The sequence below is a fragment of the Rhizophagus irregularis genome, chromosome 6 (genome assembly GCF_026210795.1).
Source record: "Rhizophagus irregularis chromosome 6, complete sequence".
Classification (NCBI taxonomy): domain Eukaryota; kingdom Fungi; phylum Glomeromycota; class Glomeromycetes; order Glomerales; family Glomeraceae; genus Rhizophagus; species Rhizophagus irregularis.
The window spans coordinates 5,307,965-5,328,309 of NC_089434.1; the positions used below are offsets into that span (position 1 = coordinate 5,307,965).

Genomic DNA, 20,345 nt, shown 5'->3' on the forward strand with positions numbered 1-20,345 from the left:
GCTAACACGGATATCTGTGAATGTATCATTTTCACGGAATTTTTACGGAAGACACAGAGAAATAATGGAAATATTCAGATAAAAATTTTTTATAGGATTAGTAAGTTTTAAAAAAACTTTTTTGAATATTTTTTTTATATTTATATTTTATATTTAATTTTTTTTATTTATTTTATAGGTATTAGCATTAATTTTTGAATTTGAATTTAAATTATTTAGATTGATAATAATAAATTTTAAAAATTTCATTTCAAATCACTTTTTTAATATTTAAAAAATATTTATTTATTTTTTTCATTTTGTAAATACTATTGGTTTTGATTTTAATTTGGATTTGAATTAGTTTGAAACTTTTTTTACTAGATCTTAAAAAGTCTAATATTGTTTGTTTTAATTCAGTAGCTTCAAGAAGGTGTGAACGTCCTTTAAATTAATATTTGAGTAAAAGTAAAAACTGCAAGTAAAAATATAAAGCAAAAAATGACTACTGATTTGGAGTTAAAATGTATTTCAGAAAATAATAATAATGGAAATAATGAGAAATAAAGGAAATGTAAAAGGTGCCAGAATTTAGGTCATAATTTATATAATTGTAAAAGTAAGATTTTTAGTGAAAAAATTAATATTATAATTAAATAGAATTTTAGTTCAATTGTAATTTATTAATAAAAAATAAAATTTTACTGCAATACTGCGATTACTGCAATATAATTATATGATTTATTTATACCAGTAAAATTACTAATTAGAAATTTTTATATTTGAAAATACTATATTAAATATAATTTTAAATCAAGTATTTTACTGAAATAATTTATTTAGCAAATTTTATCATTATTTTATTTAAAAAACTTTTATAAATAAATTGTAAATTATATAATTAGAAAAATTTTATATATTTGAAAAAAATATATATTAAATATAGTTTTATCTAATTTGCAAATTTATTTAAAATGTTAAATATACCCAAGTAATATTAAAAAATTAGCATAACAATTACCTTTTTTGAAAATTCATATTTGTAAAATTTCTTATAAAAAAAAGATTGGTTATTCCATAGGACTGATAATATTATTCAATAACTATATTATACTTAAGATTATACCTAATTTTAAATATTTTATAATTAATAATGCAGTCAACTCTTTTTAAATGCATTCTTTTTAAATGCATGCATTATATATATATTTATTTTCTAAATGCACCCTCACCTCATATTTTTTCAAATTTTCATTATAATTCCAAGGAATTCCAAGGGGGGTGCATTTAGAGAAAGTTGACTGTATTTTAATTTTATCCTTTTTGTTATGGTTTTTAATATTAACATAATTCTAATAGGCATAATAAATAAAAATACATAATTCAAATAAATTCTAATAATACTGTACTTATTAAATTTTTCTTTAAATTCTTATATTTACTTTTATCAAAGTTCTTATATTTAATTATATTTATTTATTATATTTATTAAGAATTTTATTTTACCTATATTTTCCGTGAATTCAAATCTTATTTGGATAGATAGCCGAATATCCAGATATTACCTGCATATCCGCATTATCTGACAGACATCAACGGATACTAATAACAGATAGACACGCTAACCAAATTTTAAGGATGATTTGCATGATACAATCACACGAATTATTGTATAATAACAGATTATCAGAAGTACAAACCATTTTATCCCTAACTGTTCTATAACTGTTCTATACGACAACGCGTTCTTTCACCTTTAATACATTATTGGATCACCCAAAGAAGCTTTAATTATTATTATTTGGTAATTAAATTTATACTAATTAATTCACTCTTGTATCACCAGTATGACTTATTATTATTATATAAGCATTAATTAAAAATTGGATATCCTGAATGTACTAGATATTCATCGGATAATGTAAATATCCGGATTGAAAGATAAACTCAAAATCGACACTTAATTTATACTTTTTCTTCAATCTGATTAAATTGAACTGACTGATCTCACATGAAAATTAATCGCTACATGTCTCAGCCATATCTCCGTATGATAAAAAACCAATTTCACATTTTATACATTTTATTTATAATAAAACGTGTTTTTTCATTATCAAAATGGTTTTTCGCGTCGAGGTTTTTCTTTTAAATATGACCACTTTCACCCATGAATCTTTTTCTTTTTAAAAAAAAAAAATTTTTTTTTTTAAGATGTTTAACTCTAATCCTAATCCTAAATTTGATACTATCAAGATGTTAAATTCTACTTCAATAAACAGTTTCTATAACATCTACAACATTGGCTTATCGACTATTAACAACGTAATGCTGAAGTATAGAACCGGCCATTCAGGTAGTAATTAATTAGAGTCTTTCTATCATATTCTTACCCTCATCATAACATTATTCATTTTTCTAGATTGGTATGGCCGGGTGACCACCAGAAATAGATAACTTAGCTCGGGAATATTGTACAGTACGTGTAAGTTTTCTTATTTTATTTTTTATCGTTATCTGTTATTATTAATTTCAAGATTATCTTTACTTATATAAGTAATTTTATTTAACGTAGTGTTTTTAAAAATTCATGTGCACACCTCCACATATTTCCGCATATCTCGCACATAATTTTTTATAGTAGCCGTAGTGGAAAATATTCAAATAATATTATAAATTTAGAATTGGAATTAAAAATTCTAACGTGCAGTTATTTATCATTTGTGGAGTTTTATTTTTATACAATTATATTCAGTTATAATAATATATTATTATTTTCTATATGAAAAATTCTTTATAATAAGAAGCAATTCAAGGAATTAATTTTACATATAATACAATAAACATCATATTTTACTGTTATAGATTTATATATTTATGAAGTATAAACTATAAAATGCTAGTTTTGAAATTATCTTAAAAAAAAAACGTAATAAAAAAAACGTAAATCACTAAAATCAGTTTAATAAAATATAGAATACTTGTTCACGTTCTTGATTTCTGATACGTAATTTCTTTTTGATCGATTTCAAATATAAAACATAGAGACACTATCTTTCATTTTATCGATGAGTAATTATCTAGAGCTCTCGCTTTGATTGATAATAATGATAACAATAATTTATGATATTCTAGATAATTATCAACAATTTTTTTGATTCGTTCGTTATATTATTGTGTAAATCTGATTAGTTTCCCTGATATAGATTTTGCCGTGTGGCAGAGTGGCATAAAAATGATTCAAAAAACAGAGAAAACCGGTGAATTTATTTTCGTACATCATACTTGGCTCTCCTAATGATATTTCTTGATCTGTATCAACCTCATTTACATTTATAAATAATCTTGGCCAAAATTATCAAGAGATTATTGTCCAAAATTAAGAATTATCTAAACTCCAAAAAAAAATTTCGGTAACGTGACTTGACGAATTTTATTGGTCAGATTTATCTTGTACAGCATTTTATATCAGAAAAATTAAGTGAAGGAACATTTATCTTAAAAAGTTCTAGTAAATGAATACTGTTATTACTGTAAGTGCATATTATTATAACAATCAAAAATAATATAGCACATAGATACTTTGCATGTAGTTCTTAATGAAAAAATATGCAAAGAAATTAGTTTGGGTTCGGCCCTTTGGCGCTATTTCCAACAATTGATCGTGCTTGCTGATTAAATGTCGCATATTGTGATGGGGTGATGAGGAATTATTATTGTCAACATTGAAAAACAATAAGTTTCTTGGGAAATGAACCAGATTAGATTCAGGATCCCAGAATCCCGGTTCATATACAGTAGTACAAAAAATTGGAATGTTTATTAATGTGGCATTGTGGCTGTGTGGCAATGACATTTATTACGTAATATCTTAGGGGTAAAAGAATATGATGTATTATATGCGGGGTTAAGACTTATAACAAATGGATAAATGTCACTGCCCTAAGGTCGCGGTAATTCATTTTATTTTTATTGCACTTTTCTTCTAATTTGTGATGTAGAAAATATAATTGCCTGTATGGCATATTTAGTTTGCTTTTCCTTACAAGCTTGAGAATAAAAACAATAATTCGAATGCACATAAGAAGATATTTCTGTGGCTACCACAAAATCTAAAAAATTTCTCTGAGTTCTGCTACCCCATGCAAATTACTTAATAAAATAAAATTACTAGATTACGGGAAATTACCGAACAAAATCGGACAATTTTTCCGGGTAATTATAATCACTCAATAATCACAACGTACACAACAATTCTGTCACCCGAGTGTACTCAAAACAATTAATTGTTACACGAACGATCACTAATAAACTTTAGTAAATCGATTGATATTTCTTTGTAATAAAAAAATAAAATTAATAATCATAATTACAATTACTTATTTTTCTTTTAACTTAGATATTGTTTGTATTAAATAAATCTGTCTCCATAAAACGCTTTGAACGTTACATGTTACTATTTATTTAATTGGTTCTGGAGTCATAAACGATCCAATTTGGAATACTTTATATGTTTAAATTTATTTGTACTGAAAGAAAACATTACAAATTCTGTAAATAACAAAAAACAAAAGAGTTTATTGATTTAGGAAGAGTTTCAGTAAAAAAAACACGAATCAACGTTTCGAAATCGAATTAAAGAATCCATTAACTGTTAATGAATCGTATTATTTAGATTATCACATGTTAATTTTTAAAAAGTTTATTACAATTATTATAATTAAACCATTCCTAATTGCTGTAATACATCTATCTGAAATCCTTTGTTTGAAATTTTATGTGTGCTGAAAGAAAACATTACAAATTCTGTAAATAACAAAAAACAAGGGTTTATTGATTTAGAAAGGATTTCAGTAAAAAAAAAACAACACGAATCAACGTTTCGAAATCGGATTAAAGAATCCATTAACTGTTAATGAATCGTATTATTTAGATTATCACATGCTAATTTTTAAAAAGTTTATTACAATTATTATAATTAAACCATTCCTAATTGCTGTAATACATCTATCTGAAATCCTTTGTTTGAAATTTTATGTGTGCTGAAAGAAAACATTACAAATTCTGTAAATAACAAAAAACAAAAGAGTTTATTGATTTAGGAAGGATTTCAGTAAAAAAAACACGAATCAACGTTTCGAAATCGGATTAAAGAATCCATTAACTGTTAATGAATCGTATTATTTAGATTATCCATGCTAATTTTTAAAAGTTTATTACAATAATTATATTAAACCATTCCTGATCGCTGTGAAGAATCACTATATTTGTATAATACATATGATTCGGGAATTTGTTTACCCGTCCCTATTACGGCATTTCTTTGATAATCCATATTAATTGGTACGCGTACATCATTATTTGTACTATAATCAAAAAACTGGAGTCGGAGAACAATGAGCAAACAAATAAGGAAATTAATTAATCCTTAGAATAGTAGACAGCCAGCCCTTAATTCTTGTTTTATACATGGTCTTTCTTTCGAAGCTAAATTTCGTTTAAAATATCAAAACATTGAATCATTATTATTTATATTTAATTTATAAAAGTACAAAATCTTGTACAAACAAATATAAAATATTTATTCTATTTAATTCTATTTCGAAATATCACTTTACAATCAGTTCCAATAATTAAGTATTTTCCTTCAAAAAATGTCCATTGACCCAATTGTAATTTTGAGGAGTACCGAATATATTGGTGACTCAGGGTCAACTCAGATAATTTAGGGTTCAGCCTGAATGTTAAATTTTTATCTTCCTTATCATTTCTAAATTGAGTTTCTTTTATTCCTTTAAACAAAGTTCTTTTAATAAAGAAAAATAGACCGTTCGTTCTAATTATAAGAAGAGATCCATAAATATTTATAAATATATAATAATAAATTTAATACGGTTGATTCATTAATCGTTTACTTTATTCCGAATTTATTTTACTATTAAATTATATAGTCATATCGGCGGATATGTTCGTTTGCATGTGATAATTTAATAGTGTTTGATTCCCCATTACTATGTATGCAATGAGTCATATCGGCCCATACGTATACTGTGTTGTAATGCAAAGAGAAAACAAACTCATTGGATCTGGGGCAAAATCTTGAGGAGAAAAATTGTGTTTCATAATAATAATAATAATAACGTTAGGATGTCTTTAGAACGTGAATCGAAACCATATCGTGACCAAGTTGAGATTTTTTCATAGATCTTATATGATTTCACATCATTACGAATAAAGTTGAACCAGGTCTTACAAAAATGGTTATCAAAATTAACGTTATTGTAAATGCATAATTAAGTTATAGTAAATGTAAGTAAATTAATTTATTTTATTATTCTAACCTCATTATTAAGTACTTTGATTTCTTCTCAATTTTGTTATACTTTATCTCTGGCCTGATTTAATTTCAAATTTTGGCAAATTAAGTAATTGGCCCATTTTGAAATGATTTGATACCTTGAATTGATGTTATATATTTACCATTACTGATTGTTTTCCTATTGGCTAGCTTTCTTCTTATATCATTCTATATATATGATAAAAATTTTTTTTTGACAATGTTTTTTTCAAACTTTGTTTAAAAATATCTGTTAGAGAGCCAGAATTTTTATCTGTTCTTCAAATAAACTTTAAAAAGACATAATGTAAATAAAGTTTATGATAAAAAACTACTATATAAAATTAGTAAGTTGTAAACTTTTAAGTTAAAATTGTGAATTCTTTAAATACTAGTTTAACTTTAGATTTTGTAAAACTTTTTAATGACTTAATAATAGTTTAATTAGTAAAGTAATTTATATTAAAAAATTATTGACCATTATTTATTCAAATAAAATTTAACCTATAAAATACAAAATATTTTATATTTGTAAAATAATAATTATTTTAAGAGGTTAAATAAATTAATTTTAATAAACCAAAATTATACTTACAGTGCTGGTAAAAAGTAATCAAAATTGCAAAAAATGTAATAAATAAGAAACCAATGATTAAAATTGCTTCAAATTTTACAGATTTATTGCCAAATAGGTTAACATTAAGTGTATAAAATTCAGCTTTTTCTTGTCTTACAATAATTTTTTTTCCAAAGAAACCATTAAAAATTTAAGTAAAGTAAAAATTTAATAAAGATTTAATATTGCTTTTAATTATTAACAATCAACATATATAATTATAATAAAAAATTATAAACATAAAAATATACTTTTAAAAAAAATTTGGTTGTTATTTAATTAGTTAGTTTTTCTATAAATTAATATTAATATTATTAATAATCATTAAAATAAAATAAATTTTAGATATATTACATTTGTTTTAATTGACATTTTTCCAAATATTTTAAATATTATTAAACTACTATATATTATGAGCTATAGTACCTTCCTATATATAGTACCTCTCTTGAAAAATTTCATAAAATTATATGGGTATTTTACATTTATCTCGTAATCTAGTGATCAGATTTGAACTATCTTTTTTTGTCAAAATAAAAAATGATCATTCAAATTGAACTGGTAGATTGTGAGATATTTGCAAAAAATGGAATTTTTAAGTTTTATTTAGTACTTAGTCAAACCTCCAATTTTTGCAAAATACCCAGGATACTATAGCCTATAATATATGGTAATATTAAAAAACTTTATTATAATCCTTTATTTAATTTTGAATTTAATTTATTTTATTAAAATTAAAGGTTAGAACTAAGTTGTGATTAATATAATAAAGAAACTTTGATTTCTTAATAAAATTAGTTTAATATAAAATTTAATATATAACTATTTAACCTTTAATAAATTGCAATTAAATGTTATATTAAAATTTTCAGATTTTTTATAGATTAAATATACTATTACAATTTATTTTTTAAATTAAAAAATCAATTGTAGACAAAGAAATAAAATAAAAGGCTGACAATTTATAAATATATAGTAGTAATATTATATATATTGCCCAAATTATTTTGGCACTTTACATAGTAAATTACATATAAACTGAATGAATTATAGTATTTTAAATTATAATTATAACATCCTAAAATAATTTTGGCAGCATATATAAGTAATATTTAGTAAGAATTTACAAAATTTGAAGAAATTTTAATTATTAATTTTTTATTTATCATATTTTTTGCAATTCCAATTATTTTTTGCTAGTATGTATGTGTTTGGCATTTACAAAATATATCAATATACCAAATTATCATTATATATGGGTTATCAGTGAATCATAATGCAGGCCAAACCCAACTTTTGCCAGCATTATACAAACTCCAGATAGCTAATTAAATCTTATGTCATGTGATTTGGATAGAACCTTTATGTTAACTCTGGCTAAATTTATAGTGTTGGCCTGAATTAATATCAGTGTAACCTAAAGTATCAGTACGATACAATTTATTATATAAAGGGGTAAAGAAAAATGTTACAACTTACAATCCGCTACATAATGCTATATAATTTAAGATCCAATCCAAATAGAAGTTGAAAAGAAATAGGAATCTGAATCCGAATCTTACTCTAAGAACTAAGAAATATTGAATATACGTTGCAAGTGTTTGGATCTTAACTCTAGAGAACATATAAAATAAAAATAATATAAAATCCTTTTAATAAAATTCGTAAAAGGTATTCGTAAAACGATAATATGTTTTATCATTCAACGATATATGCTTGCATAAAGGAATACGCAGTTTAGTAGTAGCATTCGCACCTTATATTTCTTGCTGCGCAAATATAAGATGTACAGTATTATGTAATATTACGTAAGGTTCCAGGGCGCTTTTCCACAGCCCATTTTTATGCATTATCAACTAACAAATCAGTAACAAGATAATCTACATAAAAATTTGCATATAATCACGCTCAGTTGTTTTATTTTACAATAAAAAAATGCAAGTTAATACTAGCAATTTAAACAAACGTGAATTTAAAAGAATTGGCTCCAGAAACATGGCAAAAGTTTGCCGTCTAAAGAAAGTTGTTGAAGAGGTAATTATTATACAAGTGAATTTTATTTTAACGTATATCAAATTTTTAAAACAACTCCATTCATGTTTTAGAAGATTGAAGTAAATTCTGGTAAAAATAATATTCATTTTTACGGCAATATAAGAGGTATAATGAATGCTTTAAATATTTTTGAAATATATATATATATAAAATATAATTACCTTTTGTGAGACCTAAAATAATTTTTTCAAAATTTCGGTAGAATACGCTGATTGCGGTGCTCTTAGTGCCGAACTTATCTGGAAAGATAAAATCAATATGGCAATTCAATTATTTCATGTTGTATTGTCCATACATAATGAAGGAATTGCGCATCATGATTTGGTAAATTTTACATTCTTATTTTTCTTATTTTGTATTGTTATTATATTATAATTTTAATATTTGTTATTTATTGCATCTGATAACAGCGTTTCAATATTATGATGTTAATTCAAAAAAATATTAAATTAGCAAATCTTGGTTTGCATCTCAATAAGTATGCATTGGTGTACTATTATGGGAAATATCTAGTGGACATTCCCCGTTTCATCCTGAACCAAGAAATGCATTTACTTGGAGAATTGTAGAGACAACTGTTCCTAATATACCTAAAGATTATGTAAAAATTTATACTGGTAAATATAATATAATCTTATTCTCTAATTATTTAAATTATAAATATGCTTACACACACACATATATTTATATTTATTTATTTTTATATATATCTCTCTTCTTGTCATCATTTATGAACAGAATCCACAAATTCTTGTTATACTGCAAAGGACAATGTTGATGAAAGGAGATATCTCGCGAACGATTCTATACCTGAACTACAACCTGGGAGAAATGTCAATTGAAATTCACTCACAATGCGGGCTCTGAGCATGTCCAATATCCATGAAGCGTTATAGTTGATTAGTTGATCTTACAAGGATGAAATGAAGTGGAAAATTTTATAACCCAATACAATATCGTTTTTATGTATGAAAGGGATCTATAGGTGTATGCGGGACAAGTCGCTCAACAAATTAAGTAAATTAGAAACTTAATAATGAATTTACTCTTTTATTTTTTATTTTTAAATAAAAATCTTTAATTAAAAAATTTAAAATTTTTGAATATTTGATCACATGAAAGTACGTGTCTTACAATTTATAAAATTCTACATGTGGCAGTGCGTATCTTGCCATACGGATAAATGTTGATGATTGTCTTTTTCGCTTACGGATATGTTAATTTTAATTATCAGCAACTATAATCTAAAAGTTTCATTGCATCATTTAAGGAAGATTCCAAGGGTAAGTCTTTAATTTGGTTTTTAATTAATTCATTTTTATTTTTTTTTTTAACTTGGAGGTTTCATATTAAACATTAATACCTTAAATTTATTTTTTTGCTCAGAAGTCGATAAATTTTTATTGCAAGGGGTTTGGAATTTTTTGTTCTAAAATGACCAGACATCATAAAAAGAAATGATTTTTGTGTCAAATGTGATGATATTCAAGGGGGGAGGGGGATATATATATATATCAAGATTAGGGAAGCCATTATGAGCATGAAGGGATGGTGCGCACTGCATGGTTTAAGATAGGTGGTATCCGCCCAACTGCATCTAACATTCCTCAGGATAAAGGGTATAATAAATCATTAGATAAATTATGGAAGACACTGATAGTTTCAATATTAGTGATTACGTAGATATTATTTCTTCTCCAGAATATCAAAAAAAAAAATTTTTTTTTCTTTTAATCATAATTAATAAACGCGAATTTTATTAGTATATTCAAGGGAACAGGTTAAAGATCAGTTATGCAAATGTGATTAATATTATTGTTAAAATATCAAAATAAAGAATTTCACCCATTAAGAGATTATTCCATGTTCATTTACCATTCTCATTGATGAAAGTATTAATCAAGTACATTTTAAATAATAAATATAGATATCGATCTAATTTTAAAAAAATTTTCTGTCCCTATCTATGATACAGCATTAAATATTGCAATATGGATTATAATATTTTATTAATGGAAACATCTTAATTAGACTATTAATAATATAGAATAAAAAAATTATATGATAAATAAAAAAATAATTAATACATATAACTGTGGTGTTGAACACCAATGGTGTGATTTATAATTTTTGTAATTAATTAATTAATAATATTTTATTGTTATATATGATTAGAATAAATTATTATTCGCTTATCTCTCACCTCATTTTGATGTTTTTTTATTGTAAGAAGAAATCCGAAAGCTTTAGTGCTGACGAACTCGTGGTAAAGGTTTAATATTCTTTTTTTTAAAAAAATTTATACTTCAATAATTTTTTTTTTGTACTTGTAATCCTCAACCTCTTCATTGATCGAAAATTGTGTACAATATCCTATATAACGCGCTTAAATATACAAATATATTGATAGACATCCTACATGAAGAAATATTCCAATTTTAAAATGTAATTCGAAATCATCAAGAAAAGAGCAATCTACTCAAGAGCTAGAATTCCTTACTTTTTCGCGCAAAAACCCGAAGGAATCTGATTTCCAAAATTGTCTATAATTTTTTTTAAAAAAATAAATAAATTAATTAATTAATTCTTGTCAAAAATTCTTACCAAAAAAGTTTCGAGGTTACTTTTCTAAAAATCAACTGCTAAAATAGATTTGCAAGTTTAAAGTCCTTTACATACTATGTTTTTTTTTGTCACTATTCGATCCACAACATCATCATTTTCTATTATTAGACTTAGGAACGAGGTGATACGTGGAGTAGAGTTACAATAACCAAATATTAGCGAACCCCACAAAGCGATCGATCCATCTCGCACAACGGTTCCCCAAATCCCTCGACATTGTGATCCACATCCTCGTATATTCTGGGATAATTTAGATGTGAGCAGTGTGTCGTTCAGACGTTATTGAAACCCATACTAGGATAGCAACCTTAAACCATCACCACCATCTTCTGATCCTTTCTTCAATTAATTTTTTTTTAATTCTCTCGTTGGTTGTGGTGTAAATTGTAATTAAAAAAAAAAAAGTGTGAAAGGATTATGGCGATAAGTTGATATATTTTATAAGTTGAATAAATTAAAGTTTTTAAAAACGTGGAGAATACTAAGGCAAATGTTTTTATTTCGAAAGATATAGTTTTTATTTTTAGAGAATAAAAATTTGAAATTTGATTTTGATGAAAGTTCAAACATGCCAAAAATGAGTATATATTGTTTGTTGGGTAATTATTTTAAATAAAATTATAATAATTCAGTTTAATGACGAATGTAACATAAACACACAACAGACTTTTGAGAGACATCTCGTTTTGCAACAGATTTCTGAAAGACATCTTGTTTTGCCCCCCAGGAAATCACTAGCAGAGTTATAGAATCACCACTATGGTCTTTAGAACTCGAACTTCTATTAATGAATATCTACAATAAAAAAAATAAATAAATTATTATTAAAACGATTCAATTTGATGATATAACAAAAAAAATATTATTACTAAATAACATCACAAACAGAACTATAGAATTACCATTATATTCAGCATCAACCTTAAAGGTTACCCGCTGAGACCCATATGCGAAAATAAAAATTTAAGATATACAGATTTCAGTTATATTATACCAGATTCCATATTTTTTTTTAATTTTTTTTTTTCAAAATATTATTGTTTAACAAAGTCTTTTCCCGCTGATTTTACCAAGTCCCATTTCTTGTGCTAGATGTGCTAGATATTGGATGACTACTTTAAGATTTCCACCGTTTACCCACGCTTGATCGGATGTAAAAATGAATCATTTTCAAAACTCATTTGATAAATTAAAATCAAAATTTTGTTCTATCCAAGTTTCGGGAAGAAATCATATTGTAACAGCACCCTTTAACAGAAATAAAAGTGCTACCTTTTTTTAATTAATCGGTCAACAGACAGATTCCCATCAGTTTCAAGTTGATTGTTAATCGCTCATCGGATATACCGGCTCAATTATACAAGCCAAACCCCTTTCAGTCTAATAGATCCAACATCGACAGAGACAATGCCCTCGAAATCAGTTTCTCTTAACGATACAGAACAAAGAACTAAATTCAATTTTTATGTAAAAAGCTGGCCTCCACAAAGGTCTACTAGAAACCCTACTTGCTAATCTTTCGGCATTATAACCTTCGGATGCAAGTTTGATAGGTCCCATAACAAGAAAAATTAATGGTTCCATATAGAAATAGTCAACGCCAAACCAGTCAGCGTTTGGTATTCATAGTTTACGGAAGTTAATTAATTATCTCACGTCCTAAAAAGGCTATCATATGACTTAATGACGAAAGTCGAACCCTTTCATATAGTGCAGAAGCTGGCTGACAAACGACGTAACTAACACTAATATTTTAAGAGTTTCGGCGCCTGTTTTTCCAACCTTTTGAAAAAAATCTGAAGATCTCGGCAAGTCATATGAATTTAATTGATAGGTCAGGTGAGATCGACACTCTAACAGACGGTCGGGGCTTGAAAGATATATCTGCGAGTTTAATAGTATCCTTTAGACTTTAGTATAGAATTTCCTTTCCCCAGTTGTATCTTTTTCTTTGTTTTCCAGTTTTGTGAATAAAATAATAATCTACGCTTAAATCAAAATCATTTAATAAAACAACTTGATAATAAAAGATTTTGAGGGACTAAAACAAGAAGATGCAGCAAGTTCTAAAGAACAAGATCCTATGAGGCTGTGACTTTGAATTAAACTCTTTCTCGTTTTTTTTATATTCTATGTTCGAAAGGTGATAATTACATAAAATTTCAGATAACCGGGAAAACGTTAATTTTTCATGTTAAAGAATCTGACAAAGATTGTACGATAAAACGTTTCTATTTTTACTAATTAATTAAGACTATTTGAGACGATATACACTAAACAATCATTTCCATATTATATATGATAATATGATTGAATTCACTAATCATATCAACATATGATGACGCCAAAAGCTTATTATGTAAACGCAGTGCTATTTACGGTTGGATTAGTTGTTATTGTTTCCAAATATATGCTAGAGATTTTTTTGAAGAATGTCAATTATGTTTCAAACTTTCAATATCGGAGTTCTATTCCTATCTCCATCTTCATATTTACCAAATTAAGAGATAAAAAATTTCACACGAGCTCATATACTGCAATATAATTGGATTTCACTAAAAAGAGGATGAGCGGAACATAAGCATTTACCATGGGCCCCTTTTTCACAAAAAAAGGCTTATCATCATTACGGTGATTTACTGTATATGCTATATAAACAGGTTAGGGCTTATTCACTCAAAATAATTTTGAACTTCTAGCAAAAAAAATATTTTAACATTAAATTAATGCACATTATAAATTCTTCTAATCTTTCAACAACTCCTCTTCTTTCACAAGTAAGAAAAAGGATGAGATAGTTATGCTGATTATAACAAATTTAAATTTTGACTAACGTATTTTTATTTCTTAGATACATTTCAAACAAATTATACAAGTAAACTAGGTACAGTAATCGTTAATCTTATTCTGAATAGTCATCAATTTCAAAATTTCAAGTTTATTTTGAACTCATTCCTTTTATTAATTTTTTTAATCTAAAGTCATGCTCAAGAAGAAGGAGACATCAATCTGGCTGCCTCGATATACAGTAGCCAGATTGATGAGCGGCATAAATAATATAATAACAATTATTACTCTACGTAATAATTGTTATTATATTAGTTATGCCGAAAGTGCAAATATCAAGGAGAAATAGATTCGGTATTTGATTGTTTACTTAAACTGACTTAAACTGATCCACAACTTATTTAGACTTATTTTATTTATTTCTCTTTTTAAGTTGCCTTAACAATGCTATAAAAATTGGAGAGGCAAGCTTCTCCGAGGTATATACGGCGTACGCGCCTGAATTTACTTCCACACTTATATACTTCGGAGAAGTTATTTACGGCATACGGGCCTAATTTTACTTGTATACTTATTTTCAACACTTTTAACTTTTTATTTCTTTTATTATTACTATTGTATTATTTATTACCTTTGTATTATTTATTAACTCAAATTGATATTGGAAAATAAAATCTATAAATTCACTTTTTTTTTTTAATAAAAATTTTTTTTTATACATTATTTTTGGTTATACGAGTATTAGTCAATACTGAATGCTGGTTAGTGGTTAGTGATACTATATGAATAATTAACGAAATAATCAGATTACCGGCCAAAGTTATTATTACAAATAACAATTTTTACTTTTTTTAAAATGAAATAATTAAGTCACTCCGGAGACCGGACAATACACTATGAAGATTTTGTAGTCACATGTACTGTACATTCCCGTGATATTAAACCAATAAAATTGAAAATAATTTTTTGCTTCGGAACAAAATTATTCATGGATAATAATAATCGATTACTCCATTATATACTGAATTTCATTGTAATATTTATTTTGCAACTACAGATCACTAATAACTCTGATTTTTATTATAATAAACGATTCACATTTTTTTCACGTAATATTTAACAAATAAAATGAATAAAATTCTTTATTATAATATAGTGAACACAAATGTTTTACAATATTGATGTTTTAATAAAATAGATACAATATAGTGAATACAAATGTTTTAATAAAATAGATACAATATAGTGAATACAAATGATTTAATAGAATAGATACAATATAATGAATACAAATGATTTAATAGAATAGATACAATATAGTGAATACAAATGTTTTAATAGAATAGATACAATATAGTGAATACAAATGATTTAATAGAATAGATACAATATAGTGAATACAAATGTTTTAATAGAATAGATACAATATAGTGAATATAAACACTAAAAACCATAATAACCATAATAACTGATTTTGATCATTAACAATATTTTAAATGATAATTTAAATAATAAATTATAACTAATGAGCATCATTAGTTATAATTAAAGAAGTAATTATCATTCAAATTTGAAAACCGCCCATTATAAGTTCGGTTCGACACTTCGACCAAAAATGAACAATACTTGAATCCATTCTTTCGTAAGGAATGGAATTCAAGAATTTCTGTAAGACAGTTATACACTCCGTCTTTCAAAAAATTGTGATACACACCAGTGGTGATAATTGATCACAAGGTACTATGAGCCGGGTTCTCTGTAAGACAGTTCTACACTCTGTCTTTCAGAAAATTGGGATCCACACCAGTAGTGATAATGGATCACGTACTTCTACGAGCCAGTTTCGCTCATTCCGTCTCTCAGGACGAGTAGTGATAATAGATCATGAGGTTATAGTTCCGCATGAGTTGGTAATGTTTTTTTCTAAAATTTTCCCATACGGTATGCTGTATAATATTTTAAATTTTAATTAAAAAAAACTTGAAATGATCCAATATGAAATTCGAAAAGTGATTATTCAATTCAAAACAAGAATAGTGATCACTTTACCTCTATTAATTTTTGTAATTAATATTTTAGGGTTTCAACCTGTATTCAAGATAAAAAATACGTTAGTCAAAAAAACAAAATTAGTTATAATCAGCAAAAATTGTGTATTTTCTCACCATGTTTTTCAAGAAAAACTGGTGAAGGCGAATTTTACGGAAATATTAAAGGAATTCGTGTGATTTAAATGGAAAAATGAATTTTTTTTTTTTAATTTTCGAATCTTTCAATTAAGCCCCAAACCTGTTTATATGACATATAAATCAGCAAAATAATAAGCCATTTTATAATATTTCATTGTGAAAAAGGATGGCTCATGTAATGCTTATGTTTGCTTATCCGCGTCTAAGGGAAATTCAATTATATTGTAGTAAATGAGCTCGTGTGAAGTTTTTTATCTCTCAATTTGTAAATATAGAGGTAGTAATGGAAATTCTGATATTAACTTGAAAGAAATAAATCATTGAGGCTGCAGGACGTATATTGGCGAATAAAAGAAAGTTCAAGATAATCAAAGACGGGTTCAAAAACAATAAACAACAATAGCCATAAATAGTAGTACATTGACGCATCAACTGTTAATTTAGCCACCACAAATTGGTGCGATTATTTGTTTATTTGTTAGTCGATCAGATACATAAGTGATAAACTAACAATAACGCTAATCGCTGTACTATATCCCGTTTTGTTTAATCATATAGAACAAAACTCTGGCCAATTATATTAATGCCAAACGGAATTATGATCACATCACTAAACTATTTCTAGCAATTTTAATTTAGGTACAGCACAAAAAACAAGCGATTCTTAAAAATAAATAAAGGTGATTTAGATTTATTTCATCTTTTTATTCTCTAACAATGTCTTCCATTTTATCTATTTTATCTGACACTAATTCACTAAATTCAAGCTATCTTTCTATTAATCTCTTTTTTTGTTTCAACATAGTAAAAATAAATTAAAAGATTTGTCTGTTACGCCATGTTATGGCTATGCCATTTATTACGTAATATCCATTCATTATAATTAATAAAGTATAATTTTAAAAAAGCCAATGTATAACATTAATAAACAAATAAAACAACATTTAAAGCTTAGTAATGATCTTATCATACGAGAAATAATATTTGATCTAATCGTATAATATGGTTCCATCTAAAAATTAATCCAACTTGGTGTGCAAATGTCCTGTATTTTCTTATTCCCAAATCCATCTAATTAAATTTTAAATAATATTAAACTTTAACATTACTTCCTTTTATCCATGGTTTAACCAAGTAATAAAATTAAAAAGGCCTGTTGTGCGGCCTTAAATAATTGCTCCTTTCTTAGATGATTTAAAATTTTAAATCTAATCATTGAGTTTCCTTAAAATCTTGTAACGACAATACCTAAAAAAAAAGATGATAAACCCGATTCCTATCTTCAATAATAAATGCTGAAAAAATATAGCATGTAAAATTTAATTCTTACCAAAGAGGTTTTTTTGTGATTTCTTTTTTATTTTAACTTTAGGATTTTTATACCTAGTCCTGTCCTTCTATAATAATCTTTCTGATCTATCATTATCTTCCGATCTTTTTTTCCGTTCTTATTGATTTTGGCGCTATATAATTACAAATAAAAGTTTCTGTATAGCTAAAGTTGGACGAGGAATTCATAGTCAGAAAAGGATATAATATAATGATTTAACTTGATGATGAACAAGAAAATTTTAATAATAAACCTTATAACGATCTTATAATCCTTCTTTTAAAGCAAGAATAGCACCTATTAAAAAACAAATAAATAAAATAAATAAATAAATAAATTTTAATAGAAAATTCTTACTATAAAAAATGCACAATATGAACAATTTACGCGTTTTATAAATTCTTCTAACGCTTCAATTAAAACAATAACACAATAACTTCATATTTACCTCTAATTTCGAAGAAAAAAGCAATACTTTCTTATTCGAATATTCTTGAACAACTGTACCAGTTAAAGTCAAGCAAGGTTCTGACATGTTCTACAAAACAATCATCCTCTTCATGAAAGTAATGTATTTATTAATGAACAGCTTTTATGAGAGTAATAAAACTATTTCCTAAAATCTTATTGTAGAGGGAATTAATGATCATATGCTTGTCCTGGGAATAAAATTGGTTTTCTCTCTTATCAAGAAAATAGAGTATGTTGCTAGAACATTCAGTGAGTAAAGACATGATTTTTTTTAAAAAAATAGGAAGAAAAATGTACAAAATTTGAGTTGACAGTTGACGCACGAGTCGTGATTGTTGATATCAAAGGTTGTGGCGTAAGAGACTAAGAGAACATGCCCATAGTTAGAATTTCGATGATGATGTGCTGTATGGCATATTCAACAATAATTAAAACTATATAATTCGATCATAACTTAAACTTCAAATCCTGTTTCCATAGAACATAATATTAGGACACATAATATTAAGTACATTAAAAAAAACTTGAAGAAAAAAAAGATCTAACACAACTTCTCTTACATTATTATTATCAAAATATGTATGAAATTTTGAGCCTGTTGTTATGATCGATAACACTAAAAACTCTTCCAACCAATCTTCTGGTGGGAGACGACAACCAAAGAAAGCCAAGGTTACGACAGAACCTTATACGCTTCAAAAACCAGTTCAACCGTCTACGGCTAACTTGACGAAAGTATTGTTAAAGACTTATTTTGTTTTTAATCTGCAGTGGTGAATTTTTATAAAATTGGACAATTGATTATTAATATCGATGAAAACAGCTTGGTGAAATGATAAAATAATTAAACTGTACGGTATAATTACAAGATTTAATTTTCGTCTTCACGGCCAATTCTCAATAAGACGTTCTTTGTCTTCTCGTATCTCGATATATAAATGCCTTCTATATGTTACTGATGTTAATTTAATTTTTTACAAGATAATAAGGGTTGGATTGGTAAATACTCGAATATCATTGTTGGTTGTTGATTCAACATATCTAATACCACAAAAAGAAAAGGCCATTAAGGAACCTTAATGTTAATACATAGATTGCAAGAAATTTACAAGAAAATATAAAAAGTATACGAAAATAGCCACTAACGTGTTGAATTATTAAACAAAAGTGATTTTTTTTTCAGCAATTGTTAAGAAGGAAGGACTACATCAAAAGATAAAAGTGCTTAGCCTTAGGAGAAATTTACCGCCCATTTTAAGCTGCAATCCCAAACAACTTGACTCTTAGAAAGCGTATCGTAGAGCACAATGATCAACCGGAGCATAATTAACACCTAGAGTTATCCAGCTAAACGAGACTCAATGATACTCAAAGGTTTTTCTAACCAAAAATACTAAGAGAATGAGCTCGAAATGGTACATTAATTGAAAGCGACAATAAAAAAAAAAAGATATAATGATTACTATACCTTTAAACCAAATATGTTTTCATAATTTTGCATTTTTTTTTTTATCTTCCAATACAAAAAGTTGTATTATTTTAGACAGAAAATTCAATTAAGTAGATCTCCCACAGTTTTCCTACTTTTATAATAATATATTTCTACACACATAATGTATTTCTACATACAAACGTTCTGATTAGAGTCTTATAATCATAATAAATAAACATTATTTATACTAGTCGAAATTATTAGAAGTATTTAGGTACAGCTACTTTACCAGAAGAACTTACGGCAAATATTAAAATCGTAATTGATAAAAAAGTTGTACGACCAAGTTCGCCCAAATTAGAAACTTGTTTGGAATTCATCTACAGGCAATCTCATCGATCTTTGATAAACCGGATTTGGCACTATTTCGGATTTTTCTTCTGGAACCAAAATCTATACTATATTAAAAAAATCTTGATCATATTATTTCGACAATCATTTAGACATTTTTTTTTTCTCCGTTTAAA

General features: G+C 26.0%; 3 protein-coding genes across 3 annotated transcripts; 1 reads left to right on the top strand and 2 right to left on the bottom strand.

The window, feature by feature from the left end:
* Positions 1–8,864: 8,864 nt before the first annotated feature.
* OCT59_026789 (uncharacterized protein) lies at positions 8,865–9,826 on the top strand (the record flags this gene model as incomplete). The annotated part of the gene is made up of 6 exons (XM_066143449.1): positions 8,865–8,963; positions 9,035–9,089; positions 9,187–9,308; positions 9,395–9,462; positions 9,528–9,601; positions 9,723–9,826. The coding sequence occupies 6 exons, from the start codon at positions 8,865–8,867 to the stop codon at positions 9,824–9,826; spliced, it is 522 nt and encodes a 173-aa protein (XP_065992968.1).
* Positions 9,827–11,370: 1,544 nt separating this feature from the next.
* OCT59_026790 (uncharacterized protein) lies at positions 11,371–12,514 on the bottom strand (the record flags this gene model as incomplete). The annotated part of the gene is made up of 7 exons (XM_066143450.1): positions 11,371–11,399; positions 11,485–11,527; positions 11,664–11,718; positions 11,802–11,849; positions 11,917–11,948; positions 12,270–12,404; positions 12,512–12,514. 7 exons carry the CDS (start codon positions 12,512–12,514, stop codon positions 11,371–11,373), a joined length of 345 nt encoding a protein of 114 aa, XP_065992969.1.
* A 6,319-nt stretch (positions 12,515–18,833) lies between these two features.
* OCT59_026791 (uncharacterized protein) lies at positions 18,834–19,425 on the bottom strand (the record flags this gene model as incomplete). Its single annotated transcript, XM_066143451.1, has 3 exons — positions 18,834–18,854; positions 18,947–19,071; positions 19,365–19,425. The coding sequence occupies 3 exons, from the start codon at positions 19,423–19,425 to the stop codon at positions 18,834–18,836; spliced, it is 207 nt and encodes a 68-aa protein (XP_065992970.1).
* Positions 19,426–20,345: the final 920 nt, after the last annotated feature.